Source organism: Emiliania huxleyi (genome assembly GCF_000372725.1).
Source record: "Emiliania huxleyi CCMP1516 chromosome Unknown EMIHUscaffold_144, whole genome shotgun sequence".
Classification (NCBI taxonomy): Eukaryota; Haptophyta; order Isochrysidales; family Noelaerhabdaceae; genus Emiliania; species Emiliania huxleyi.
In genome coordinates, this window is record NW_005201154.1 from 199954 (window position 1) to 225393 (window position 25440).

General features: G+C 66.5%; 7 protein-coding genes across 7 annotated transcripts; 3 read left to right on the plus strand and 4 right to left on the minus strand.

Annotated features, from left to right (window-relative positions):
* Positions 1-606: 606 nt before the first annotated feature.
* EMIHUDRAFT_111072 (hypothetical protein) lies at positions 607-2651 on the minus strand (the record flags this gene model as incomplete). The annotated part of the gene is made up of 4 exons (XM_005787231.1): positions 607-1023; positions 1226-1252; positions 1451-1756; positions 2064-2651. The coding sequence occupies 4 exons, from the start codon at positions 2649-2651 to the stop codon at positions 607-609; spliced, it is 1338 nt and encodes a 445-aa protein (XP_005787288.1).
* Positions 2652-7092: 4441 nt separating this feature from the next.
* On the plus strand, positions 7093-9410 carry EMIHUDRAFT_111073 (hypothetical protein; the record flags this gene model as incomplete). The annotated part of the gene is made up of 7 exons (XM_005787232.1): positions 7093-7484; positions 7558-7807; positions 7869-7997; positions 8065-8108; positions 8201-8277; positions 8918-9193; positions 9322-9410. 7 exons carry the CDS (start codon positions 7093-7095, stop codon positions 9408-9410), a joined length of 1257 nt encoding a protein of 418 aa, XP_005787289.1.
* Positions 9411-12265: 2855 nt separating this feature from the next.
* On the minus strand, positions 12266-16143 carry EMIHUDRAFT_455478 (hypothetical protein). The gene is made up of 14 exons (XM_005787233.1): positions 16053-16143; positions 15487-15675; positions 15311-15415; positions 15029-15112; positions 14758-14859; positions 14060-14227; positions 13949-13992; positions 13710-13760; positions 13504-13637; positions 13232-13347; positions 13114-13158; positions 12852-13049; positions 12675-12770; positions 12266-12596 (listed from the first exon to the last, which is right to left on the minus strand). Exons 1-14 carry the CDS (start codon positions 16128-16130, stop codon positions 12498-12500), a joined length of 1509 nt encoding a protein of 502 aa, XP_005787290.1. The 5' UTR covers positions 16131-16143; the 3' UTR covers positions 12266-12497.
* A 1311-nt stretch (positions 16144-17454) lies between these two features.
* Positions 17455-17948, minus strand: EMIHUDRAFT_228146 (Hypothetical protein; the record flags this gene model as incomplete). Its single annotated transcript, XM_005787234.1, has 2 exons — positions 17455-17679; positions 17748-17948. The coding sequence occupies 2 exons, from the start codon at positions 17946-17948 to the stop codon at positions 17455-17457; spliced, it is 426 nt and encodes a 141-aa protein (XP_005787291.1).
* Positions 17949-18198: 250 nt separating this feature from the next.
* Positions 18199-19250, plus strand: EMIHUDRAFT_228147 (hypothetical protein; the record flags this gene model as incomplete). Its single annotated transcript, XM_005787235.1, has 2 exons — positions 18199-18880; positions 19240-19250. 2 exons carry the CDS (start codon positions 18199-18201, stop codon positions 19248-19250), a joined length of 693 nt encoding a protein of 230 aa, XP_005787292.1.
* Positions 19251-20526: 1276 nt separating this feature from the next.
* EMIHUDRAFT_228148 (hypothetical protein) lies at positions 20527-21155 on the minus strand (the record flags this gene model as incomplete). Its single annotated transcript, XM_005787236.1, has 2 exons — positions 20527-21006; positions 21126-21155. The coding sequence occupies 2 exons, from the start codon at positions 21153-21155 to the stop codon at positions 20527-20529; spliced, it is 510 nt and encodes a 169-aa protein (XP_005787293.1).
* Positions 21156-23695: 2540 nt separating this feature from the next.
* On the plus strand, positions 23696-25388 carry EMIHUDRAFT_363286 (hypothetical protein; the record flags this gene model as incomplete). Its single annotated transcript, XM_005787237.1, has 4 exons — positions 23696-24341; positions 24419-24519; positions 24653-24833; positions 25097-25388. Coding segments are annotated over exons 1-4 (1212 nt in total), but the record flags the coding sequence as incomplete, so codon positions are not given.
* Positions 25389-25440: the final 52 nt, after the last annotated feature.

Here is a 25440-nt window from a genome sequence, read left to right on the forward strand (position 1 = left end):
CGCACAGGACTCCTTGCGCTCCTCAAAAACCACGGTCTGCCCGTCGGGTTGCTGCCCTAATCCCGCCAGGGGTTGTCTGCCCTATTTATTTATTTAAAAACCACACTCCTCTCCTTAAAATCCCTGTGTGTGTGGTGGCGGCGTGCCGTCCTCCCATCCCTCCCTTGCTGGTCTGTTTTGTTTCTTTCTTTCTTTGCTTTTTCTCCTCCGGGGCACCCCTCGGCGGGGAGGGTTCTGGGGCAGTGAGAGGCTGCCTGCTCCTGGGCGCTGGGCCTGGCACACGCCTCCGGGGGTACCCCGAATATCCGTGACAGCGGCCCGCCGCGGCGCCGCCGCCGCCAGCCCCGGCTGCGGCCGCCTCGGCGCAACCGCCCACCCCATCCGGTGCTTGCGCTCCCGCTGTGCGCGCGGCATTTTATACTTTTTTTCTCGCGTGTTGACCCTGTGTGGCGGGGGAACTAGGCGCCCCCCTGTGCTCTGTTTTACCCGCGTTTTATTTATTTATTGGAAGGTGGTGAAGGTGATGCCCCGCCGCGGGCCGCACTCCTGAGACTCCAAACTTATGGTATATGGATTACATGCTCCTTCAAGAGTGTCGCATCACGCTCAGGTCTCGCCCCAACGCGCTCGGAGCGCCTCCGCGGCGCGAAGCAGCCTCTCAGCGATCGGCTCCGCCTCCTCCGCGCTCGCGAGGCGGCCGTACGAGAGGCGGAGGTGGCCGGGCCGCCCAAAGGCCGAGCCAGGCAGCGTGAGCAGCTCGTGCTCCGCCGCGAGCCGCCGCACCGCCTCCTCCTCCGCCTCGCAGTCGGCAAGGCGCGAGGCGTGCAGCAGGCCGCTGCGCTCCTCCTCCGCCGCCTCGCCGCCCTCGCCTCCCTCGCCCAGCACCCGGGCGCCGCGCGAGCTGCAGCCGGGCAGCCTCACAAAGTAGTAGAATGCGCCGGCGGGCTGCAAGGCGCCCCCCCCGCCGCGCAGCGGCGCCAGCGCCTCCCACAACATCGCCCGCGCCGGCTCGAGTGTCGCAACCTGAGATATGGGGAGATATGGGGAGACATGGGGAGATATGGCTCGAGCGTCGCAACCTCTCCGTGGGGTGGCCCAAGAGGTGAGGGTGTCGCGGCGAGGTTCGAGGGAGCTCGCGCGCCGCCGCACTCGCCTGCTGGCGAACCCGATCTCCGCACATCTCCCTCAGACCTCTCCTCATCTCCCCACTCGCCTGCTCGCGCACCCACGCCTCGCCGAGCCCTTCCAGCGCCTACTCTCGCGGCCAATCTCGCGTGAATCTCGCGTGAGCTCCACCCCCCCCGCCTCGCCTCGCCCTTCCCAGCGCCGCGAGGGCGAGTCGCTGCGAGGCGCGGCACGCGTGCGTCGGCATCGTGTCCTGCACCTGCCCACACGTCCACCGAGATAGGGGGAGACAGGGGGAGAGATGGGGAGAGATGGTGTCCTGCACCTGCCCACACATCCACCACCCATTGCTGCACCAGCCCCCGCGCGTGCGCGTGGGCGGCGCGTCCCACCGCCTTGAGCATCGCGTCGTGCAATCTCGGGCGATCTCGGGCGATCTCGCGTGATCTCGCGCCTTGAGCATCGCGTCGTGCAGCTGGTGCGGGTAGGACAGGTGGCCGACCCTCCACGCCGCCAGGCCGTACGACTTTGAGAAGGTGCGCAGGCACAGGAGCAGCTCGCCTCCGCCCGCCTCGCACAGCTCTGCCGCCGAGGCGTGCTCCGCCGCGCCGTAGGTGAAGTGCTCGTACGCCTCGAGGAGTCATCTCACAGCGTCTCTTCACACCTCCAGCTGTGAACAGGCGCGCCGTAGGCGAAGTGCTTGGTACGCCGCGAGGATCATATCACTCGTCGAGGTCAACCAAAGCGGGGGGGAGTGCCGTCGGCGAAGGTGCGCGCCGCGCCTCGTCCGAGATCAGCCCATATCTCCCCATATCTCCCCACATCTCCCCATATCTCGCGCCTCGTCCGAGATCAGCCACGCGCCCGCCTGCGGGAACGCTCACGGAACGGCTCATCGTGGAGCCGCACGCCCCGACGGAGGAAGGTACGCGCCGGACCTGCGCGCAGGCCTCGCCCAGCTCTCGCACGAGCTCAGCCGGGCAGACGGCGCCGGTCGGGTTGCTCGGGGAGACCAGCACCACCGCCCTCAGCCGGCCGCCGGGGCGCGAGGCGGAGGCGCGCACGGCGCCGGGCGTCGGCAGGCCTACCCGTAGTGGAGAGCAGAGGCTGCACTGTTGATGGCATTGATGTAGGTCGTGCGTCGGCTCGCCTCGCTCGTCGCAGTCGGCGAAGACAGGCACAAGGCCGAGGAGCTGAAGCGCGACCAGGTGCGAAAAGTAGTAGGGCCGCCAGAGAAGCACCTCGTCGCCGACGTCACAGGTGGACAGCAGCGCGTGCACGAACGCCTGGTTGGCGCCGGGTGTCACCATGACGTGCTCGCGCCCGTGCTCCTCGCGCAGCGCTGCCAGCAGCGCCGGCTCGCCGCGGATGTCGCCATACCCGCCGTCGCCGCGCAGCGCCGCCTCGACGAGGCGCTCGGGCGGCGACCAGTGCGCCGTCCCAGGCGCGAGGTTGGCGATGCCGGGACGGAGGTGCGTGGCGATGATGCGCTCGACGATCGCCTCCGAGGCGTTGGCCGCGCGCATGGACGGCCGGAGGCGACGCATTGTCTCGCGAAATGCCCGCGTGTGCGGCAAGAGGTAGCAGAGCCCCAGCCGACTCTGCTGTCAGCCTCGAGGGGTCTGCGAACACCGCGCAGCTGAAGCGGCGGCAACTACAAGACGGGTTTAAGGTGGCAGTCCGGGTTCTGTGAAGAGGGTCGCTGGTCGAATGCGAGCCAGTTCGCTCGCGACGCCGACGCCGACGCCGCCGCCGGAACGACCGCGGCGGCCGGTCGAGCGGCCGCCCCGGCCAGCGGCCGTATCGAGCCTGCCCGTCGCGAAGGTGCGGACCTCACGCGCCCCACCGGCCGCCCGCGCCGCCGCGCCCACGTCGCTCTCTCGAAGCCCAGCGCCACGCCGCTACGACTCCCATCGCGACGACTCCCGTGCTCGCTCGTGGCGCAGGCGATCGACTCCTGACACCCATCGAGCGGATGGGCGCGTTCCCGCCGCGACCCGGTACTCTCGAACGACTTTTGAGGGCAAAAGGTGCCGCCCGAGCCCATTCCCGCCGCCCGCCGCCCGAGATCAGCTGCCACCGGCCAGCGCGCGCGCGGAGACCTGCCGCGAGCGCCTCCGTGGCCCTAGCTGGGGTGATTAGCAAGCGCCTCGGCACTTTAGATTCGCCCCTCGGGCTTTTCCGCGCGCGTGATCAGTCTCGCGTTCTCTCCTTTTTCAGGCGCCTGTTTTCGGCCTCTGAAGAGCAACCGTCGAGGCGTCGATGCTCGCCTCCACGACCGCGCCAGACCTCCGCGATTGGGGCGCCTTGTCGACGGGATCAATTGTTATTCCGAACACATTTTTCTGGCATTTAACTCGCACGTCGGCGACTCTTAGTCGCTTCTCCGTGCTAGGAGGCCTCTGTTTTGTGTCCGCGAGGACTAGATCGAAACTAACATTTCGGCACATTTCAGTTAAATGCCAGAAAAATGCGCGTTCACTCACAATTCATGTGTATATGAACGGTGCCGACGGGTTTGGCGAGCATCGAAGCCGTCCAGGCGCAGCAACGCGACGGATTCGGAGGCCGAGGGCTCCGAAAGAGCCTCCCGAGCGAGGCCGGCGCGGTCACGGTGCCGTGGCGGCCACCGACGTCGCCGGAGCGGCACTCCCGGGGCGCCACTCCCTCACCCGGTCAGGGGGGGCCAACCACAGCCCGCCTCACCGTCCGTGGAGCTTCCGTGGTCCGCCGCTTCGGCTTCGATTTTCGACCCTCCCGAGGCTGCTAGAGCAGCCCCGCGGAGCCTCCCGGATGCACCAGCACACCGTCGTCCAGAACGCCTCTGCACGCGCTGCCCAGTGACTGGGCGGGTCGGCCCCGACTAGGGGCGGGCCCAGCCGCGCGGAGAAGACCATCCCACTCGCGGTTCGTCGCACCGTCCGCTCCGGTTTTCGTCTCGAGCGGGTCGTGAGACGGCCGCGAGAGCGAGCACCGCGGTCACGGTACCGTGGAGGCCACAGACGTCGCCGGAGCGGCACTCCCGGGGCGCCACTCCCTCGCCCGGTCAGGGGGGGCCAACCACAGCCCGCCTCACCGTCCGTGGAGCTTCCGTGGTCCGCCGCTCCGGCTTCGATTTTCGACCCTCCCGAGGCTGCTAGAGCAGCCCCGCGGAGCCTCCCGGATGCATCGGCACACCGTCGTCCAGAACGCCGGCGCACGCGCTGCCCAGTGACTGGGCGGGTCGGCCCCGACTAGGGGCGGGCCCAGCCGCGCGGAGAAGGCCAGCGAGCTCGAAACACGTCGCCGCGGCCGGCCGTTTCGCAAGCCTGAGCGGGTCGCCAGACACCCGCGAGAGCCAGCAGCTAGAGCGCCGTCGTAGCCGCAGATCGAGTCGAGGAGCTTGATGTCCACGGTAGCAGTTGTGGAGAGCGGTGGCACGGTGCGTGTAGACGCGTCGATTGAGGGCTCCCTTTCGAAACGCGACGGGTACGGCATGACAACTGCCAGTACAGTTTTACGCCGGCCAGCGTGAGAGCACAACAGGGAGCCGGCGACCCGTACGCTTTGCGCGTGGCGACTGGTGGCTGTCTGGAGCTCGTGTGAGCTGGGCCGACGCGTGGCCGAGCCGAGAGGACCAGCGAGCGACCACGTTGGCGATGAAGCTTGGCGGCCGGCGCCTCGTCGCCAGACGTCACAGCGGCGTGGACGTAGGAGTGTGCGGCGACGGTTACCGGCAAATCCGGCCCAGTGTGGCCGGCAGCTGCCTAGCGCTGGCCTGTGGCCGGCGCCGCGGTGGCGGATAAGGCGTCTCGCCGCCGTGGCGGCGGTCGGCAGGTGCGAGCGTGATGCCATCTTGCGAGACGACACCCGTCTCGCAAAACCCGGACTGCCACCTTAAAATCCCTGTGTGGTGGCGGCGTGCCGTTCTCCCATCCCTCCCTTGGGTTGTGTGTTTTCTTTCTTTCTTTCTTTACAAGATGGGTTTTCTTCTTTCCCGCGTAGAAAATTTCTTTTCTTCGCGATGTCCACCCGCCGCGCCGCCGCTCGCGCACCCTCGCCTCCGCCGCCGCCGCCGCCCCCTCGCCAGTCGCGCCGCCGCCCGCCCGGCTCCTCGACCTCCCCAGGGAGCTCCTCGAGCGCGCCCTCTCCCGCTTCGACAGCCCCGCCGACATCGCTCGCGCCGCGGCCGTCTCGCTGCTCTTCCACGCCTCGCTAGCGGAGCAGGGCATCCGCTTGTGGGCGCAAGAGCGCGGCTTCGAGCTGCCGCCGCAGCCGGAGGGCGAGAGCTGCGCCGTGCGGTGGCTGTGCTTCGCCGCGCTCCTGCGCAAGGCCAACCCGCCGGCGAGGGTGTCCGCAGGCGAACGGCACAGCGTCTTCATCGACGGCAAGGGGCAGCTCTCGTCGTGCGGGTCAGCGGCAACGGAGGGGGAGGAGGAGGAGGAGGAGGACGAGGAGGAATTACCAGGCCTTCTCGGCCACGGCGAGGGCGTGACGCGGCTCAACACGCCGACCCGCCTCCCGTCAACGCTGGGTGACGAGCGCGCCGTGAGCGTGTCGGCTGGAGATGGCCACAGCCTCGCCCTCACCGCCGACGGCGCCGTCTGGAGTTGGGGCGGTGGAGTTTTTGGCAAGTTGGGCCACGGCGACCACGAGACGCAGCTGCTGCCGAAGAGGATCGAGGCCTTGGCGGGGCGGCGCGTCATCGCTGTGTCGGCTGGAGGCATGCACAGCCTCGCCGTCACCGCCGACGGCAGTGTCTGGAGCTGGGGCCGCGGAGTCTACGGCCGGCTGGGCCACGGCGACTATCAGAACACGCTGCTGCCCGAGAAGATCGAGGCCTTGGCTGGCCATCAAGTTGTCGCTGTCTCGGCTGGACTTCACCACAGCATCGCCCTTACCATCGACGGCGGCGTCTGGAGCTGGGGCTCTGGAGGCGAAGGCCAGCTTGGCCACGGCGAGTCGCGGAATTGTCAGCTGCTGCCGAAGAAGGTCGAGGCCTTCGCTGAGCGGCGCGTCGTCGCTGTCTCGGCTGGAGACTTCCACAGCCTCGCCATCACCGCCGACGGCTCTGCTTGGAGCTGGGGCCATGGATACTCTGGCCAGCTGGGCCACGGCCACTGGCAGCAGCAGCTACTGCCAAAGAAGGTTGAGGCGTTCGCTGGGCGGCGCCTCGTCGCTGTGTCGGCGGGAGGCGAACACAGCCTCGCCCTCACCGCGGACAGCAGCGTCTGGAGCTGGGGCAGTGGATTGTCGGGCAAGTCGGGCCACGGTGACGAGCAGAACCAGCTGCTGCCCAAGAAGATCGAGGCCTTGGCTGGCCAGCGCGTCGTCGCTGTGTTGGCTGGACTCGACCACAGCCTCGCCATCACCGCCGACGACGCTGTTCATGCTTGGGGCAAGGGCGAGAGCGGCTGCCTTGGCCACGGAGAGGACCTGTCGACCCAGCTGCTGCCCAAGAAGGTCGAGGCGTGGTCGCCGGCGCCGTGAGAAAGCCCGCGCAGTTGGACAAGGAGGGGGTGGCCCGGCTTCCGCCGCGGGCTCAACGAGGAGAGGATTTGGCTCGGCGTCACGGCGGGGCGAGCCCGAGGGTGGGCGCGGCGGCGGCGGTGGTGGCGAAAGCCGCGGCGGCGGCGCGGAGGAGGCCGCGGCCGCTATGGAGGCGGGAGAGGACCGGTGAGATCATGTGTGTGGCTGCGTTGGCTCTTGTGCGTGCCTTGGCTCTTGTGCGTGCCGCCGTGCGAAGAGGCTCTTGGCAGAGAGAGGCTACTCCAGAGGCTTCTGTAGTCGCGAGTTTGTGTGTGTTCGCGCGCCTTGCGAGTCTTGTATGTATGTCTGTAGGAAGGTGAAGAACAGTCGTCCGTTTGACGGAGTCTTACTAAAAAGAAAAACCAGCGGAAAAAGATATTCGCGCAGCCAGCGCTGCTCTGGCGCTGCTGCCCGGTCATCATCGCGCGCCGCGCTGCCGCGCGCTGGGCGCGCTCAGCAATGGGCCTCCGAGGGAGCGATCGCGTCACCAAGGTGTGTCGTCTCCTCGGCGTTGCGGTGGTGACGCTGACGATGCTTCACGCCGCCAGCAAGCCGGAGCCGGTTCGCCGCCCGGCGCCGACCATGCTGGAGCACCGGCGCCGCGTGAGCGGCGCCACGTACGCGGCGCGGATACCCCGCGTCGTGCACCAGACGTGGATGTCCCGCCAGCTGCCTCGCGGCCTCGCCGACTGCGTGCAGACGTGGGTCAAGTCCGGTTGGGAGTGGCGGCTGCACACGGACGCTGACAACTTGGAGCTCGTCAACGGGTCCTACCCCGCGCTGTTGTCGCTGTACATGTCGCTCCCGCCCGTCGCGCAGGCCGACATCGCGCGCCTCCTCTACATGCACAAGTGGGGAGGCGCGCGCCGCGGGAACCCGACGCCCGCCGTGCTCGGGACGCCGCGAGCAACACTTCTGTGCAAGGCTTGGTCTAGGCGTGTACGCCGACCTGGACGTGTGCCGCCTCGAGCCGCTGGACCCGCTGCTCGAGGCGGCGGCCAGCGGCGCAGTGCCATTCGGCGACGGAGGCGGCGACGGAGGCGGAGGCGGCGGCGGCGCAGGAGGAGGAGGAGGAGGCGGCGGCGGCGGCGGTGGAGCACGAGGCGGCGGGGGCGGGCGGAGCTGCGTGCTCCTTGGGCAAGAGCCGCTCGAGCACGCGGTGCTCGTCGAGGGGGTGGGCGAGGACACGTCCAGGACATGGACGCGTCGATGACATGTCCGAGACATGTCTTCAGGTGCTCGTCGAGGGGGTGGCGAGGCAGGTCTGCAACGCCCTCCTCGTCTCGGAGGCGGGGCACCCCTTCTGGCTCGTCGCGCTCGACGAGGTCGCGGCCCGCTTCCTGCGCGGCGGGGGCGACGACCCGGTCGACCTCCACTTGCCCCATGCTCTTCTCGGACCCTTCTCGGACCCTTCCTGGAGCCTTCCTGCAGGTCTACCTCACCGGCCCACGCATGCTCGAGGCTGCCGTTGTCCGGTGGCACGCCGCTGCGGCTAGGGCGGCCTCCTCTCGCCTCCGCCGCCCTCGGCGCGGAGCCTTCTCGGAGCCTTCCTCGAACCTTCCTGTAGGCGGCCTCCTCTCGCCTCCGCCGCCTGGACCCTCGGCCGCCGCGCGAGGACGACGAGGCCCGCCAGCCGCCTTCCCTGTGCATGAGCCGTCTCGACACCTTGCCCCTGTAGGCTCGTTCGCCCCGCGAGGGCTCCTGCGCGGACTCCGCCGCCGCCGCAGGCTCGCGGCGGCGTGCCCTCTACTTGCGCAGAGCAAGGGCAAGGGCTGTCCACGAGCCTTCTCCGTACCTTGCTGCAGGCTGCGCCGCGGCAGATGGTGTCGCCGCAGTGGGAAGTCTCCTCTTCCTCCTCCGCTCTAACACCCGCTCTCCGCTCTAACTCGAGCCTCGCCACTCTCGGCCAGCTGGCCGCCGCGAGCAAGGAGCGAACCGATCCTCGTTCCTCCCGCCGCCGTTTCCCGCCGCCGCCGCCGCCACGGCCGCCGCGGCCGCCGCCGCCACTCTCCCGATTGCAGGGCTGGGTGCGCGGGCTGCAAGCGAGCGACTCGCCCTTCGCCTTGGCCGCGACGCCGCCGGAGGACGGGGCAAACCCCGGGGGTTTTTCTTGGGGGGGGGCGGTCCTCCCCCCGGGGGGGGGAAGGAACCCCCCCCCCAAAAAAAAACACCCCCCCAAAGCGGCAGGGACACAGGGAGAAATACCTTTAGGTCGGGGGGGCCCACCCCCTCTTTTCCGGGGGGGGAGCGGGAAACCTTTGGCCCCCCCCCCCCCCCTTTTCAGGCGCCTTCTTCCCCTCCTACGACCCGATGCAGCAAGGCTCGCTCCGCGACAAGTGCTCGGCCCCGGAGACGCAGCCCCTCCCTCTGCGCTTCGGCTGGCTCGCGCCACACCTCCACGCCGCAGCTGCCGCCGTCTGCTCGCGCCTCGCGATGCGAAACTTCGCCGCCGCCGCGCCGCCGCCGCCGCCGGACGCGCAGGCGGCGGGAGCGGCGAGAGCGGCGCAGCGCGGGGCACGGCTGAGGGCCGGATCCGCTACCCTGAGTGTAGGCGGGTGTTGTGAGCGTGTTGGAGCGCTCCTTTGCGGACCACCGTTGGGCGCACACTTGGCTTGGCGAGCCGTGCGCGCGGGTTAGCGACGGGCCGCGCCAGGTGGCGGGCTCAGTGGGCCTCGGGTGCGCACGTAGGCGCGGAGCTGGTCAAGGTCGATCTGCGCGACACCATCGGCGTCGACGACAACGGCCGGTTTCGCCTTCCCGGCATAAACCCGAGGTAGCAGCGGGCGTGTGTGGAGAGGATCCGGGACTGTGTGCAGCTGGTTTGGTATCTTTATATTGTGTCGACGACACGACGTAAAAATACGGTAATATAGCGCATGTTGTGAGCTCTTCGCCCGTGTGTGCCGTGTGTGGGCGCTGGTGTGGGAAGACCCGGTCTCCTGCTACCCTCGGTCATGTTCAGTGGCTCCCCCCGCGGCGCAGGATCCCAACCGCCACGAAGAGTGCGGCGACAGCGCCTACACTTGGTGGACAGGAAGCTCGGATAATGTAGGTGTAAAGCAGCGTGATGGGCGCAATGAAACCGGCGACAGCAGTGTACATGGGCGGCATTTCGCCTACCTTGATGATGGCTCGTCTCGCGACTGTGCCGCGAGAAGAGAGGTGGGGTGAGTGTGTGGGCGGGGATGGCGAGGGATGTGTGGTACGGCGGCCGAGAAGGCGCAGAGGGTAGCAGCAGCACGGCGCCCGCTCGCCTGTGAGCTGTGTCGTTGAAAAAGAATTGGAGAAAAAATAATTTTTGTAAAATCCGTGTGTGGTGGCGGCATACCGTCCTCCCATCCCTCCCCTGCGTTCTCTGTTTTCTTTCTTTGAGAATTTTGCCACCGGGGATCCCACCGGGCACGGGGCTGAGCCTGCCGTGCTCGATCTGGGAGCCACTCGGCGCCAGTTCGAGCGGCGGTCGGCTCGGCCACTGCGGGGCGACGCATGATAGAGCATGCTTGCTGGGCGCCGCATCATGTACTACCGCTCCAAGGTGCAGGCCGAGATGCAGGCGTCCAAGGCCGTCGAGGTCGAGCTGCGCGAGCGCCTCGAGAGCCTCATCGCGAACCTTACAAAGGCGCAGGCAGACGAGGCGGAGACCCGCGAGATCGCGTCGCGCGCGATGCAGGGGGCGGTGCAGTCCCAGACGGAGGTGCTGGCGGCGGCAGAGGCGCTTGACAAGGTGCTCGACGAGAAGCACTACGCCATGGTCACGGAGGCGCACGAGCAGCACCTCAAGGCAATGGACGAGGTCCAGCGGGCGCGCGCCGAGGCGACCACCGCGGTCAAGGCGGCCTCCGAGGCCAAGGAGATGGCAGAGGCCGCAGAGATCGATCAGGCGGCGGTCTCGGCGGAGCTTGCTGCGGCGGAGCAGAACACGCGCATCCTCGAGGAGAAGCTGACGGAGCTGAACACGCGCGTCGACACCGTCGAGGCGGTGGAGGAGTGCCACGCCGCCGACATCCAGGCGGTGGCGAAGTGCGTGGACACGCTGGCCACCATCCCGGCGTCGTATCGCGCGACTGTGGAGCAGGAGGTCGAGGCGTGCGACAAGCGCTGGCGAGAGTCGGTCAAGGCGCGCGAGGCGCACTTCCGAAAGGCGATCCAGGCGCGCGAGGCGCACTTCCGAAAGGCGATCCAGGCGCGCGACGAGCGCATCAAGGCGCTGGAGATCGAGCTGAACGGCATGCGCAAGCGCGGCCTAGCGAGCAACGCCCCCGTCGTCAACCGCATGTAAGATTCCAGTACCGCGGCGTCGGCACCAGCACGGTCCGCCGCTGCCTCCACTCTCCCTCCACGATCCTCACCACCCGCGCGCGCGAGATTGCCCTTGCTCACGCCCCGCCCTCCCGCCCTCGTACAGGCAGGCGTCGACCGACGGGACTTGCGCTGTGGAGGCTTGGTTGGGCAGGGGGCGGAGACGACGAACTTAAGCGCGACTGTGTGTCGTGAACGCACGTACACATGGTGCGCACCGGGGAGAGGGGCGCGAGCGAGTGTGCATGCAGCATGGAAGAGTCACAGTGGGCGTGTCCTGTCTGCTCAAGCGTCCGGAACGCGAAGGTTTTAAAATGGGAATTCAGCGGCTAGAGGCTGCTAGCGCGTATTTTTAGCCGTGACACAACACGCCCGTGTGCGAGTGCGGTGAAGTCCCTGTGTCGGCAGCGCTAGCTCACCGCGCCCAGCTCCTTCATCGTCGCCATAAAGTCGTTGTAGTCGGGCGCATCCTCCGCCTCCGCCTCCGCCTTGTAGTAGCCCACGCCCTCCGACCCAACCAGCCGGAACTCGTAGCCGGGCAGGTCCATCACGCGCTCCGGGCACGCGACAAACTCGGCGCCCGCCGCGCTCGCCCGCTGCAGCACCATGCGCGAGTACTCGCGCCCGTCCGGCGGCGGCGCGTCCGGCCGGCGGTAGTAGCCGGTCCCGTCGGGGCCGCCGCGAAAATCGTACCCCGCCACGTCGCCCACGTGCTCCGGGCAGAGGGCTGCAGGCCCACAAGCGGAGGAGCCAGCAGGCAGGGTCCTCGCGGCAGGAAGGCGTGCGGGCGAAGGTCGGAGCTTCCGAGGAGCCGCGGGCCTCCACGCCTAGGCTAGGCGTTCTCGCGGCTGGTTCACTCCCGCCCCGACGTACAACTCGCTGTGCTCTGAGATCCGAGAGGGCAAAAGAGAAAATAGTTGGCGATCGATGCCGAAACCTCGCGCGCGGCAGCGCGCAAGGCGAAAATTCCAGCGGCGAGCAGTTCGGTGTGGCCTCTCGGACCATAACACCGTGGAGCGTGGAGATCCGGGACGGCTCTCTCATAGCAGCCCATAACATGTTATGGGTGTTATGTGGCCGGCCCCATAAGCATAACACCCATAGGACACCCATATAACACCCATAACATGTACACATGTTATGGGCTGCTATGCCCCGAGAGCCATATAACACCATAACAATATAACTGTGAGTGGGGTGCAACACTCGGGAGGTTAGATCTCTAGAGTCTAGTCACACACTGTCACTGAGAGCCTCCCGCGCGGCGTCTCGCCCGTCTGCTGCTGTCCGTGCACGTGTCTCGTGTGGCCCTGCTGCTGCTCGCTGCCTTGGCGGTTTATGTAAGACATCATTGATCGTACAGACGGGGACAATGCGCGGAACACAACTTCAAGCAGCAACCACGCGAACCAAATCCAAAGAGTGTGAGATCGGGGGCGCGAAAGGGGGTGCTCTACTGTATTAGGGGGCGGCACGCGGCGATCACTCGGGAGCGACACAGCGAGCCGCTGCGCCCGAACGACAGCTGCACGCCCCGCCATGCACCGGCGGATCGCTGTGCGGCCTCACTGCTGCCGTTGGCGCGGCGCGCACTGCACGATATCGTCGACGCGCAGGATCATCTCGGCCGCCTCGGAGGAGGAGAGGAGCACCTGCTCCTTGACCTGCGGCGGGAGACGTGCCGAGATTGAGCCGCGATTGAGCCGAGATTGAGCCGAGATGAGCTGTGCCCCCGCCCAGGCCTGCAGCGACTCGCAGATGCCGAGGGCAACCATGTCGCCCAGCCCGCCGCGGTCCATCTCGAGGCCCCACGTGTGGCGCCCCTCGTGGTGCTTCGCCTGCTCCTCACACAGGTCCAGCCGTGAAGAGACGCCGGAAGGTGCGCTGCACCCCCCCCCCCCCCCTTCTCGGTGGCTCGCCTTGAGGCCGGCGCACAGCTCAGTCGAGTCGTAGCCCGCGTTGTCCGCGATGTGCATCGGCATCGTGCGCAGCGCCTTTGCGTACGCCTCCATCGCAACGACGTGCTTCGAGGCGACCCGCTTCGACTCCTCCTCCACCGCCTGCGCCATCAGCATCTCTGGCGCGCCTCCGCCCGGCAGCACGGCCGTATTCTTGACCTGTTCACACCCTGCAGGTGTGAGCAGCGTCTCTTCACAGCGGCAGCACGGCCGTGTTCTTGACCGTCTGCGAGAGGACGCAGAGCGCGTCGTGCAGCGAGCGGTGCGCCTCGTCCACCACCAGATCAATTAATATTTAATTAGTAGTTAATTATAGTTAATTAACAGTGCGCCTCGTCCACCACGTGCGTGTTGGCGCCGCGCAGCACGATCGACGAAGCCTGTGAGTTTGGGCAGCCAGAGAAGCGGACCAGCTTGTCCTCCCCAATCATCACTTCCTCGATGAGCTCGCACGAACCTACGCGCTGAATACGCCGACCTCAGGGCGGGAAGACAATATTGTGCAGTGTGTTCAGAGCACCGCGTGAGTACAACGGAGAGGGAGACAGTGAATACAGCGGAGTACGGCCGAATACGGCTGAGTGCGTGTCCTCTCGAGCGCTGGTTGGGAGACAAGAGCCCGTCTTCCGCTTCTGGGCGCACGAGCCGAGCTTGACGCGCTCGGGCGTGTCGAAGGTCGAGACGATGTCGCCGTCGAGCACGAGCGCGAGCCGCTCGGTGCCGTCAAAGTCCGAGTGCTCGATCGACCTACAGGAAGGTTCCAGGAAAGGTCTAGGAAAGGTCCTCGCGGTGCCGTCAAAGTCCGAGTGCTCGATCGACATGACTCCCGCGTCGGCGAAGCGCTGCTCGGGCAGGTTGTAGATGAGCTGCCTGTGGGGGGAGATATGGGGAGATATGGAGGTTGTAGATGAGCTGCCTGCTCTCGTCGGGGGAAGGAGCGAGTGGCCACTCTGAAGGCAGAAGGCGCCGCCAGAAGCGAGGAGCGGGCTGTAGCCGCCGGTGAAGAGACGTCTCGCCTCTCGGCTACACCCCCCGCCCTCTCTGTGCTACAGCTGCACCGGTTGATGAAGACGTTGCACCCGTGGGCGAGTATCTTGTCCACCTGGGCGAGAGAGTGGGGAGAGGTGGGGAGAGAGTGGGGAGAGAGGGGGCGAGGACCCTGTCCACACCTTGTCGAGCATCTTCTTCTTCTCGGCCGCCTCGATCTCCGCGACCTTGGAGACGGAGTCCACCTTGACCTTGGAGCCGTAGATCTTGACTTTGTCCGTGTCCATCGGCGAGTTGGCAATCATCACCTTGCAGTCGCGCATCCGCTTGGGGCAGCCGACGCCGATCTTCTTGTCGAGCAGGAAGCCTATAATTAATTACTATAATTAACTACTAATTAAATATTAATTGATCTTCTTGTCGAGCAGGAAGCCGTCGGGGTCGAGGTACGAGTCCTTGAGCGTGCCTGGGAGAGGGGGAGGGAGGGGGAGGGAGGGGGAGATGGGAAGCCGTCGGGGTCGAGGGACGGGAGTCCTTGAGCGTGCCTGCAGCCGAGACATGGCCGAGGTGCGGCCGAGGTGCGGCCGAGGTGCGGCCGAGACATGGCCGAGGTGCGGCCGAGGTGCGGCCGAGGTGCGGCCGAGGTGCGGCCGAGACATGGCCGAGGTGCGGCCGAGGTGCGGCCGAGGTGCGGCCGAGGTGCGGCCGAGGTGCAGCCGAGGTGCAGCCGAGATGCGGCCAAGAGCATGGCCGAGAGACATGGCCGAGAGACATGGCCGAGAAGGTGCGGGCCGAGGGGCGGGTCGTGGTGGAGCGTGCCTCCTATCCGCTTGATGATTTGGATCTGGTCGAGGTTGGTCGAGCCTCGCAGCTTCATCACCGCGTCGACGGCGATGGCGGCGAAGTGCTCCTTGTCCTGAGAGAGCACCTTGGACGAGAGAGTTGTCATCGCGATGTTGAGGAGGTCTTGCCGGAAGGCAGCCTGCAGCACACGCAGAGACGGAGAGTCACGAGACCTCGCCCCTCCCCCCCCCCCTCCCCTTGCCGCAAGGATCCCGCGCGGCACGCCTCGTCGTCCGAGTGGTCGATCGTATCTCCCCATATCTCCCCGTATCTCCCCGTATCTCCCCATATCTCCCCATATCTCCCGCCTCGTCGTCCGAGTGGTCGATCGCCGCGGCGCGCAGCGCCTTGAGGGCAGCGTCCCTCGCGAGCCGGTAGCCTCCGATGACGACCTGTCGAGGGACGTGCCGAGGGACACGTGTCGTGGAGATGTCGTGGAGATGTCGTGGAGATGTCGTGGAGATGTCGTGGAGATGTCGTGGAGATGTCGTGGAGATGTCGTGGAGATGTCGTGGCGCCGCTCGACGAGGCGGGCGGGGGGCGGGGGCGGGGGGAGGGGGGAGGGGGGAAGGGGGGGGGGGGGGGGCTGCCTGCGGGTGCATCTTCTTCTCGATGAGCTCGGCCGCCTGGCGGAGCAGCTCCCCCGCCAGCACGCAGACTGAGGTGGTCCCGTCGCCGACCTCGTCGTCCTGCACCTTTGAGATGTCGATGAGCACCTAGAGACATGTCCCGGACATGTCATGGGCGTGTCCTGGACATCCTGCACCTTTGAGATGTCGATGAGCACCTTTGCGGCGGGGTTGTCGATGAGCACCGACTTGAGGATCGTCGCGCCGTCGTTTGTGACCGAGACCGACCCGCCGCGCGAGTGCGACTGCAGGATCTTGTCCATCCCTTTCGGACCGAGCGACGTCTTGACAAGGTCGGCGATGGCGAGCGCCCCGACGATGGAGGACTGCGAGGGGGAGATATGGGGGGAGATTTGGAGGACGGCGAGACGAGGCGTGCGCAGGAGGCGTGCGAGGCGAGGCGAGGGCAGAGATGGCCCACACGCGTGCGCAGCGAGGCGAGAACAGAGGCGTGGCGGCGGGGGCAGGAGGCAGGAGACGTAGGCAGGAGATGTGCAGGCGGCGGGAGAAGGCAGAGAGGGGTGGGCAGACGGCGGGGGTCGCCGGGACGGGCGGGAGGAGCGCGGGTCGTCGGGAGAGGACGTGAGGCCAGGCCGGCCCGCCCACGCGAGCCACCTCGACGTGAGAGCCTTGGCGGGCGGCAAGGCGGCAGGCGGCGGGCGAGTGGCGTGAGAGTGGGAGGAGTAGAGGCGACTGTGCGCACCATGCGGGCTTGCTCGCCCTTGGCCTCCTGCGAGCCCTCTCCGAAGAGGTTCACCGGTCCAAGCGAAGGGCCCATCATGGCTGAGATGCAGGCTTCTCTGCGAGTGCGAGCGGGCGAAGCAGAGGGATCAGCCGTCTCTCCGTGCCGAGCAGGTCGGCGAGGTGGTGTCGGCCGAGGTGGTGTCGGCCGAGGTGTTCGGCGAAACAGAGGGCCAGCCGCACAAAATGGCGCAGACTAGGGCGGGGAGCGCGGAGGAGGGCCGAGAGCGTTGCACTGCCTGCAACGCTTGTTGGCGCGAGCCTCGAGACGCGGTCGGCTTTCTTTTGGCCCGGTGTACCTGAAAAGTCAAGAGCGGACACACACACACACACACCGATTTAGTGATCTCGGATAATCTCGGGTGATCTCGGGTGTTTTCGGGTAATCTAGGGTAATCTAGGGTGATATCGGGTGATCACGGGTAATATTGGTTAATTATCTCGGGTTATCTCGGGTAACGCCGGGTCATCTCGGGTCATCTCGGGTAATATTGGATCTTGCGTAGTCGGTACACACACACTCACATACACACACACAAACGCACACACACACACACACACACACACACACACACACACACACACACACACACACACACACACACACACACACACACACGGAAGCGCGCGCGCACACACACACATTATTAGTAATCTCGGGTAATCTCGGGTAATCTCGGGTGATCAGAAGTAATCTCGGTCCTCGACTACGGCCATTCGTTAGTATTACAGGAGCGGCGAAAGGCGCGGGCGGCGCGTGGACGAGCGGGCCCTGTGACCGCACACACACTCACACACACACACTGGCCGCGCTCTTCACAGGTTCACCCTCTTGGTTTCTTGCCGTCGTCCCTGGGCATCCCAGCGGGTCCCCAAGGACTCGAGTAGGTGTGGGGATTTCATAGATAGGGATAAGAAACAAGATCAAGAAGCGCGCACATCGCAGACAGTGAGGGTGTGAGAGGCGGACTGTCAGGAGACGGAGCACGGCGCGGCGGAGCTGTATAGGTCACTGGAGACCCACACCCATCGCTACATCACCCCACAACCACCAAGTGCAAGTCGGACACAAGAGTCAAGACCACGTTTTTGGCACCCTCCTGCCAGCCGCGCATGAGTAGGGAGACCGTGTGCGGTGTCTTCGCGGCCTAGAGCACCCTCTTGGCAGTCTATATTCCGGATTTTAGCCCTCATGTCGCATCTGCACCCGAGGGTTTGACCAAGCTGCCAGCCCACTTCACGCACTCTCCGGGCCCTGGGTTGGTTGGTTGGTCCCCCACTCTGCGCACTCCAGGCCTCCAGATGTTGGTTGGTTGGTCCCGCACTCTCCGCACACATATTGTCTATTACACACATACGCGTTTTTACACAGCCGCCTTGTCCTTATACGCGGCAAGCACCGAGGCAATTGCTGCCTTCGCTGTTGCCTTAGCCCTCTCGGCAATGGAGTCGCGAGCCGCCGTCACCGCGAGTGCCGCCTTAAACTTCTTGCGCACCTTGCCCTTGATGTCTCGGTTGTGGACACGCTGCTCCTCCACCTCGGCGTCGTGCTTGCGCTTCGCGGTCCGCCGCGCCTCCTCGAGCTGGTCCTCTGCGGTCCTCCGCGCCGGAACCGCGCCGTATAGAAATTGCGCCGCTCCTCCTCGATCACGTCCACCGACATCTGCGCCGCCTCGCGGTCCGCCGGCAGCGTGCGTGCGAGCACGTCGTTTGCGTCCTTGAGGCGTGCGTCGATGTCGGCCTCGCGCGCGCACCACGCCGCCTGCATCTTCTCGAGCTTCGCCTTTCGCGCCAGCTCCGCCGTCGCAAAGGCCGCCTGCAGCTTGTGCACCCCGCCACGATCGCAAAGCACTGGCATCGTGGGCGCCCGGCCTTTTAGCTCCGAGCCACTCGCGCTGGCGCGACACTTCCGAGAGATATCGTCGTGCTTTCACAGAGAGAGGGGCGGGGTGGGGGGGGGGGGACTGGTTGGCTGGTCCCGCACTTCGCGCACTCGGGCCCGGAAACAGTTGGTTGGTTGGTGTGGCCTTTTGCGCAGTGTGCGTGAAGTGGGGGCCGCTTGTTGGAAACCCCTGTGAAACCAAACAGGCCCTGCGGCAGTCTCGTCGATGACGGGCTTCAACTCTCCGGAGAACCAGCCGCTGCTCCTCTGGCTTCTCAACCACTGGCAAACGGTCGCGCCCCTGCTGGACGCCGCCGTGGCTCGGCTCGACCGAGCTAACGACCTCTTCCTGCTCGACGTGCGCGTGCCACGCGGCGAAAAGCTGAACACGCTGGACGTCGCGGCAGTCTTCTCCAAGGGGATCGCCGTCGACCTGGAGGGGATGCGCAGCGCGCTCACCAAGCACCCGTTCCTGTACGCCAGCGCGTGGACGAAGCAGCTCGCCATGGCGACCAAGCAAGAGGTGAGGAGCATGGCGCGCAGGCGCGACGAGGCGTCGTGCGCAAAGGGGTGCCTGGTCTGCTTCGCGTACGGCGACACCGCGGACAACGAGGGCATCCTCCCCGACTTTCGGATGAACGTCGCCCAGTTCTTTGTCGGCGACCTCCGCCGCGTCGCCGCACACAACCTCGGCGGTCAGAGGCAGGCGGCGGCACAGAGGCAGGCGGCGGCCAAGTTGGAGCGGCGGCGGTCGATCCAGGCGCAGCTGCTTGCCGCGGGAGTGCCGGAGGAGGTGATGAACAGCGACGACGGCAAGGCGCAGATCAGGCTCATGGAGGCCAAGTTCGAGAGAGCGTCTCTGGCCGCGGCGCGCAAGACTGCCCGCGCCGCATCGCTAGAGGCCCCCAGTTCTCCCAGCCGGACCCCGCTTCTGTGCCCGCAGGCTGGCGGCGCGGACAAGGAGGCCGGCCCGGCGCGCAACGGCGGCGGCGGCGACGGCGACGGCGACGGCGGCGGCGACGGCGACGGCGATGGCGGCGACCCCCCCCTTCCGAGATTGTGCCGAGATTGTGACTCCGCCTCAGCCTCCGTTCTGTCCCTGCCCCCTTGCCCCCTCTCAGCCCGCTCGCCGTCCGCCCGCAGGTGGCGCCGACGCCAGCACTTCGACTCCGATGCCGCCGCCGCCGCCGCTGCCGCCACGGCCGCCGCCGGTGTGCGAGAGGGGCATGCAGCAGAAGAGAGAGAGAGGCAGGGCGCTGCTCAGCAGGGATCTGTTGAGCGAGGAGCGGCCCGGGCAGGGCGTGGGGTCTGCGGGGAGAAGAGAGGTTGCGTCACGAGGCCGAAAGGCGGCAGAGGTAGAGTGAGAAGAATTTATCGCCTCAGCGCTCGTGAAGGTCTCTCTCCGAGCGCGTCTCGTAGGAGAGTCTCGAGAACGCGACGGCCGCGCCCGCGTCCGCCGTGTTTCTTACGGCCCTCTATATTTCTTTGCGCCGGGGACGCCGCTCGCCGGGGGCGGTGACGTGCGCGCGCGCACACAGCGCTCTCCCCACAGATCACAATCACAATAAAGTGCTGCGCACGTCTAGAGCGGCCGCACACTGCTCGGTACCCGCTACCCCCCTTGGCCCTGCACACCGCTTAGCCCATGGCCGACCCCCCCCCAGCAGCAGAGCTCTGCCTGTGGGGGGTGCTGGCATCTCTGTGCAGACAGCAGCTGTAAGATGGTAGCATGCGTTCCAGTGGCGAGAATTTATGGTCGGCACCAAAATCAGTGGTCTCACCGGCGGGCCCTCCTATTGCCAGCCGGGCGGTGCGGGGCACGCCAGCCTCTCTTCTACGCCTCTCCTTCCTCGCGGCGCCTCTGCTTCAAGGAGCAGGGAAGATACGGCTCTCGCAGCTGTGGCACAGCGGAGAGCACAGCGGGCGGTACAAGTCCATCAGATATGGTTCCCTATCTTCGCATGCTCGTTGTTGGTGATATCCGCGCGAGGTCATACGCCACAGGCCAGCAATCACTCGGCGATGAGACTACTGATTTGGCGCGACGCTCTGACACCGAGTGTTGCTCGACGCTGCGACACCGCCGAGTACCGCGTGCAGCGCTCAACCTCGCGGAGTACACCTCTCGCTATCATCCCGCTTCGCGGCGGTCGGGCTGCTTGATTTGTCGGAAGACACCCACATCTCTGCTGCTGGAGGAGAGCTTCCGATAATCATAGTGGGTTCGCGATGGACCAGCCAGGGGGGAGAGTATTACACCCTGTAAGGCGGCCCCGAGAGGGTCAGTGGAGTCAAGTACGTCACACATGTACATGTACATGTGCATGCGAGCATGGCGAAGAGCCTACTACTACGTGGAGAGGCGAGTGCCGTGGAACTCCGCACCCGTCACCGGAAAACTACAACGCTGTCGCTGCGTGCAGGGCGTCGCAACCCTGACACCCCGCGCGGAGCGCCACCGATAGCTGCTGCACCTGACAGGCAATGGGGCGCAAGCTCAGGGTGGGAGTCTAGCCTGATTGCCCGGAGGGCGCGAGGCGAGGCGTTGGGGACGCTACGAGAGCATGCATCTCACGCTACTACGAGGCGCGTCCGCTTTGAGCGTAACCACCAGCGCTGCGCTCGACGGCAGCGAGGCGATGTTCCTCGTCTCCCCGGGGTCAGTCTCGAGGTCGAAGAGGTCGACAAACGTGGTGCTAGCCTTGAACCGCTTCGGGACAGCCCATCGGATGAATCGGTATCGACTAGTCCGGTAGCTGTAACCCCAAGCGAGCGGGACAGGCAGCTGAACTCCAATCATGGGGCGTCCGACGCTCTCAGTCCGTTTGAACGCACTTATCGAGCCATCGTGTGTGCCCCGAGCGACCGGGCCCTCCATCAGCGGCACCAGCGACCGCCCCTGCACTCGCGATGGGATCGGCAGGTCGCTCATCTCGCAGAGCGTCGGGAAGATGTCGAGCAGCTCGACCGGCGCGTCGACGCGTTTCACGGCGCTCCCGCTCCAGCGTGAGAGGACGACGCCTTCGGTTGCTGTCTACGTGTGTGTCTCTGTGTGTATGGATCGACGGTGTGAATAACAGTCAGGCTCCCGGATTGAACAACCACCAACGCGGTATGGGGTGGACGCGAGACAGGAGATGACGTCACGCTCACAACCACCTCTGCGGCATATATCCTTTCCATTCGGCCCTCCTCCTCCTTCTCTGTCGCTCGCTCTTGTGTTGTTCGGCGGCGGCGGCGGTGTGTGTGTGTGTGTGGGGGGGCTTCTCTCTTGTTCCCGAAAGAAGTGCGCCCGCCGCTAGCAGGTACAGGTGCGGGCTGTGACTCGCGATTGGCCACACTGCGCTCGCATCTGTGTCAAAAACTTCGTCGGGCGGAATGAAAGCGCGGAGCCTTCCCTTAGTAGGATGCGTGGCGCTGTGCTCGCCCACATCGAGGCTCCCAGCTGTCAACAGAGCCTCTCAAACAGGACCTGCTCAAACAGGGCTGGCAGCTATACAGCCGCGCGCCCCGACGCGCTCCGCATCCAACGCAAGCCCTCCCGACTCCCGACTCCCGACTCCCGACTCCCGCCACTCTCAACGGACAACGCACAGTGCACACCGCCTCGCTGCGCGTACTCTCAGGTCGAACGATCGACTGCGGCATCTACGTCCTTCCTGCGAAAGTAACTGTGCAGACAAGCAAGCCCGTCAAGGGCAAGCCATGGTCAGAGAGAGATATTGCAATAGGAGCCAGGTCAGTCAGAGAATTGCACCTGGAATGGATGTGGCGCCTGCTGCGAGTGCTCCGCCTCTCCCCCTCCATCCGCCGCCGGCTCGGGGCATGTGCAAGCAAGGCGCCCAGCACGCCGAATTCTTTCTACCGAAACATGGTCGTGGGGCATGGGCCCTATTGCGAGGAGGGAGAGGGAGGTGCGGTGGGGGGGGAGGGAGGGGGGGGGGAGGGAGTGTGAGGGGTATGGGGGCGAGGGCATGGAGGGGGAGAGGAAGAGCAAGGGCGAGAGGGGGCCCAGGGAACGGGTCGATGGCATACTAGGGGGGGCAGGGTGGTGGGCGGCGACCGCCGCATACCGTCCTACAGCGGGGACTATCGCTACGCCAGGGAGGACAAGGACGTCGACGTGCAGCTGCTGCTGTTCGAGTCGTTCGGTGGGTTCGGGAAGGGGGTCAGCGAGATCCTCTGGAAAGGCGGCGAATGTGCTGCAGAACAAGCTGACGCGGGCCCAGTACCTCGATGAGGTGACTTGGACCACCAAGAATTGGCTAGGGCTGATGTCGCGGGGCGGGGTACCGGATGGGTGGCATTGAAGCCCGAGGGTTGCGGAAGGCGCGCGGCGGGGGTCGGCTTCGGGGTGCCGACCGCCGCCACCGGGGGCCGCCGCGCCGTAGTGCGTAGAGCGGCTCGCCGGTCTTCCTACCGGCGGTGCGCGCGGCCGCGCTCGGAGGCGCTGATTGCTCGGCCGCGCGGGGCCGGATGACTCGCCCGCTGGGGGTGGGGTGCACGGGGTTTGCGGCGGGGTCCCCAACGTCCCCAGGGTGGCCTTGATGGCGGTGATCTCGGTGTCGCTCTCTATCGTGTCGAAGAGCATCCTTGTCTCCTGCTCGAGGTTTCGACCTCGGGCCTCGGGGTTTTTGCACTCGTGACCTGCTCCGCAGGATCTGGATCTGCGCGCGGAGGCGCTTGATCTCCGCTTGCATCCCCATGAGCTCGGCGTGGTTCGCCCGCCTCTCGGGCTTGTGGGACGCGCCGTCCAAGTCGACATAGCGATCTCCCTTGTCTGAGGGAAGATGCGCTTCCCCAGGGCCCCCCTCGCAAGAGGCCAATAGGAGGAGGCGCGTCCCCTGGCATGGGCGCTACTCTCTCCACTGGAGGGTTGGTTTCCACCCGCGGACTCGCTTCGTACGAGCTCGCTGTATGGGTAGTTTTGTTCATGGACACGGGCCCACGCGACACACGCGCAGGCCGATTGCAGGGCTCTCCCACAACCACGCTGACCCGGCTCCCAGGACCAACGACAGAGGTGAAACGACATTCGGCCCGCCGACACAATTCGACCACTGGACACAATATCTAAATGCGGCGGAGGCCAATCTCGGGTTCCCTTCTCGATTCTCCTCGGGGCTCTGGTGCAATCACCTTCCCCCGCGACAGCTGCAGAAGCAGCGTATCTCAGTCGTTCTTCACACGGCCATCGCAGAGCAGATTGTGAATGAGCTTGCCTGCGGCGGGGGCGGTCGAGTGCACGGAGCTAAGTGCCTCCGTCCTCGCAGGAGTCGCTTAGGCGGCTCCCGTGGTGTACCTGTGTTAGTTAGTGCCAGCCAGTGCGCGCCAGTCCCGTGCCCAGTGTCGTGCGAGAGGAGAGTACTTGGAGTTGTAAAACTCTTTCGTGGCGACAGGCTGTCTGCATAGCCGCAGCCACTCCCAGCTGCTCGGTGTGAACATCGTACACCGAGCACACACACACACACACACACACACACACACACACACACACACACACACACACACACACCGCGCAGCAGGCGGGGCAGTCGGAGAAGGGGCAACTCCGTGCACTGACGGTCGGCCGTCAGAAAACACGCCTCCGTGGCTCGGGTTACACCAATCCTCGCTACCCAACGCGGCCAAAGGATATCCACCTCGAGAACCTCGAGGCAGGGAGGCCTGGGTCTTCACAGCGGTTGCTGCGACGCAGGGCGCCAGGCTGTACCTGGCGTGGGCGAGGCGCATGTCGCGGTCGCTGGCCGATGCTGCCGCTACGGCACTAGACAGCAACCCTCTCGGTGACGAGGAGTCACGCAAGGTCGAGAAGCCGGTCGCGAACAGCGCCCGCTGCATCGAGCTCGCCAGATCGCTCTTCGGCATCGAGCCACTGACCGGTTCGGTCCGCGACCTTGATTCGTACGACGACCGCAACTTCTACTGCAAGGCGACGTCGTCGCGCCCGGAGCTGAAAGCCGCGGCCGACTGCCACGCGTGCGGCGACCCGCCGGGCAGCTTCCACTTTGTCGTCAAGGTGCACAACGGGGTTGAGTCGCTCTCCCCCGGCTTCATCGAGTGCCAGAACCTGGCGATGGAGCTCGTGCGCGCCGCCGGCGTCTGGTGCCCGCGCGCCCTCCCGTCACTCGAGGGCCGGCAGATCGCGTTTGCCGAGCAGCCTCTCGCCGACGGCTCAGTGCGGAGGCACGCTGTCCGCTGCCTGCCCTACCGGCCAGCCTGCCTGCTCGGCTCCGCGCTTCCTGGTGCGGCGCTGCTGCGCGAGCTCGGCGGCGTGACCGCGCGCGTCTCGTGCGCCCTCTCTGCCTTCGACCACCCCGAGGCGCACCGAACCTTCATCTGGGACCTCGCACAGACGGCCGCGATACGGCCCTCTCCTCCGCCTCTCCGCGGCCGACCGAAGCGCCGCCCGAGCGTGTCTGAGTCTGACCCGGGGGCCCGAGTAGGCCCCTCCTCCCCCTCCTCGCACCCGAGCGGCGGGCCCTGATCGCCGACACCCTCCGCGACTTCGAGTCGACGGTGCTGCCACTCTCCGACCGCCTGCCGCGCCAGGCCGACCACGGAGACGCATCTCTCGGTCCTCTCGGGCTCCTCTCGGGCCATCGCGGGCTCCTCTCGGCCCATCTCGGCCCATCTCGGCTCATCTCGGCTCGTCTCGGGCTCATCTCGGCTCGTCTCGCGCCAGGTCATCCATGGAGACGTCAACGACCAAAACGTTCTCGTCGGGCCGGCTGGCGGCGGCGGTGAGGGCGGCGGCGGCGGTGAGGGCGAGAGCGAGGGCGGCGACAACGGTGGCGAGCCTGGTTGCGGTGGTGCGGCGGTGCTCGGCGTGATCGACTTTGGCGACCTCGTGCATACCTGGCGCGAGATCAGCCGAGATCAGCCGAGATCGAGATCACCCGCGATCGCCCGAGATATCCCGAGATAGTCCCGAGATCTCGACATGACCCGCGACGCCTTCCTCCCCCTCTCCTGCGCCCGAGATCGCCCGAGATTGCAGGAGATTGCCCGAGATTGCGCACCGGCGGGGCGGACGCACCCCGGTGGGCGGAGGGGGGGCAAGGGCGGAGGGGGGGGGGGGGGCTCTGCGTCGCATGCAGTGTGTCGCACCCTTCTTCCGGCAGGCGCGTGAACGAGCTCGCCATCGCCACAGCCTACGCCCTCATCGCGCTCCACTACGACTCTGCCGCCCGCGCCTCGACGCACGCCTCCGCCTCCCTCAGCCAGCCCTCCCTCAGCCAGCCCTCCCTCGGCGACGCCTCCGCCTCCGGGGAGGGCGAGGGTCGCGGCCATGGCGGCGGAGGGCCAGGCGCGGTGGCGGAGGAGGAGGCCGCGTGCGCCTTGGTGTCTGGCTTTGCGGAGGAGGCGGAGCGGCAAGGTGAGCCCTCCCCTCCCCCCCCTCTCCCACCCCAACACCAAACCAAACCACCACCACCACCACCACCACCACCACCACACAGCGCGACCC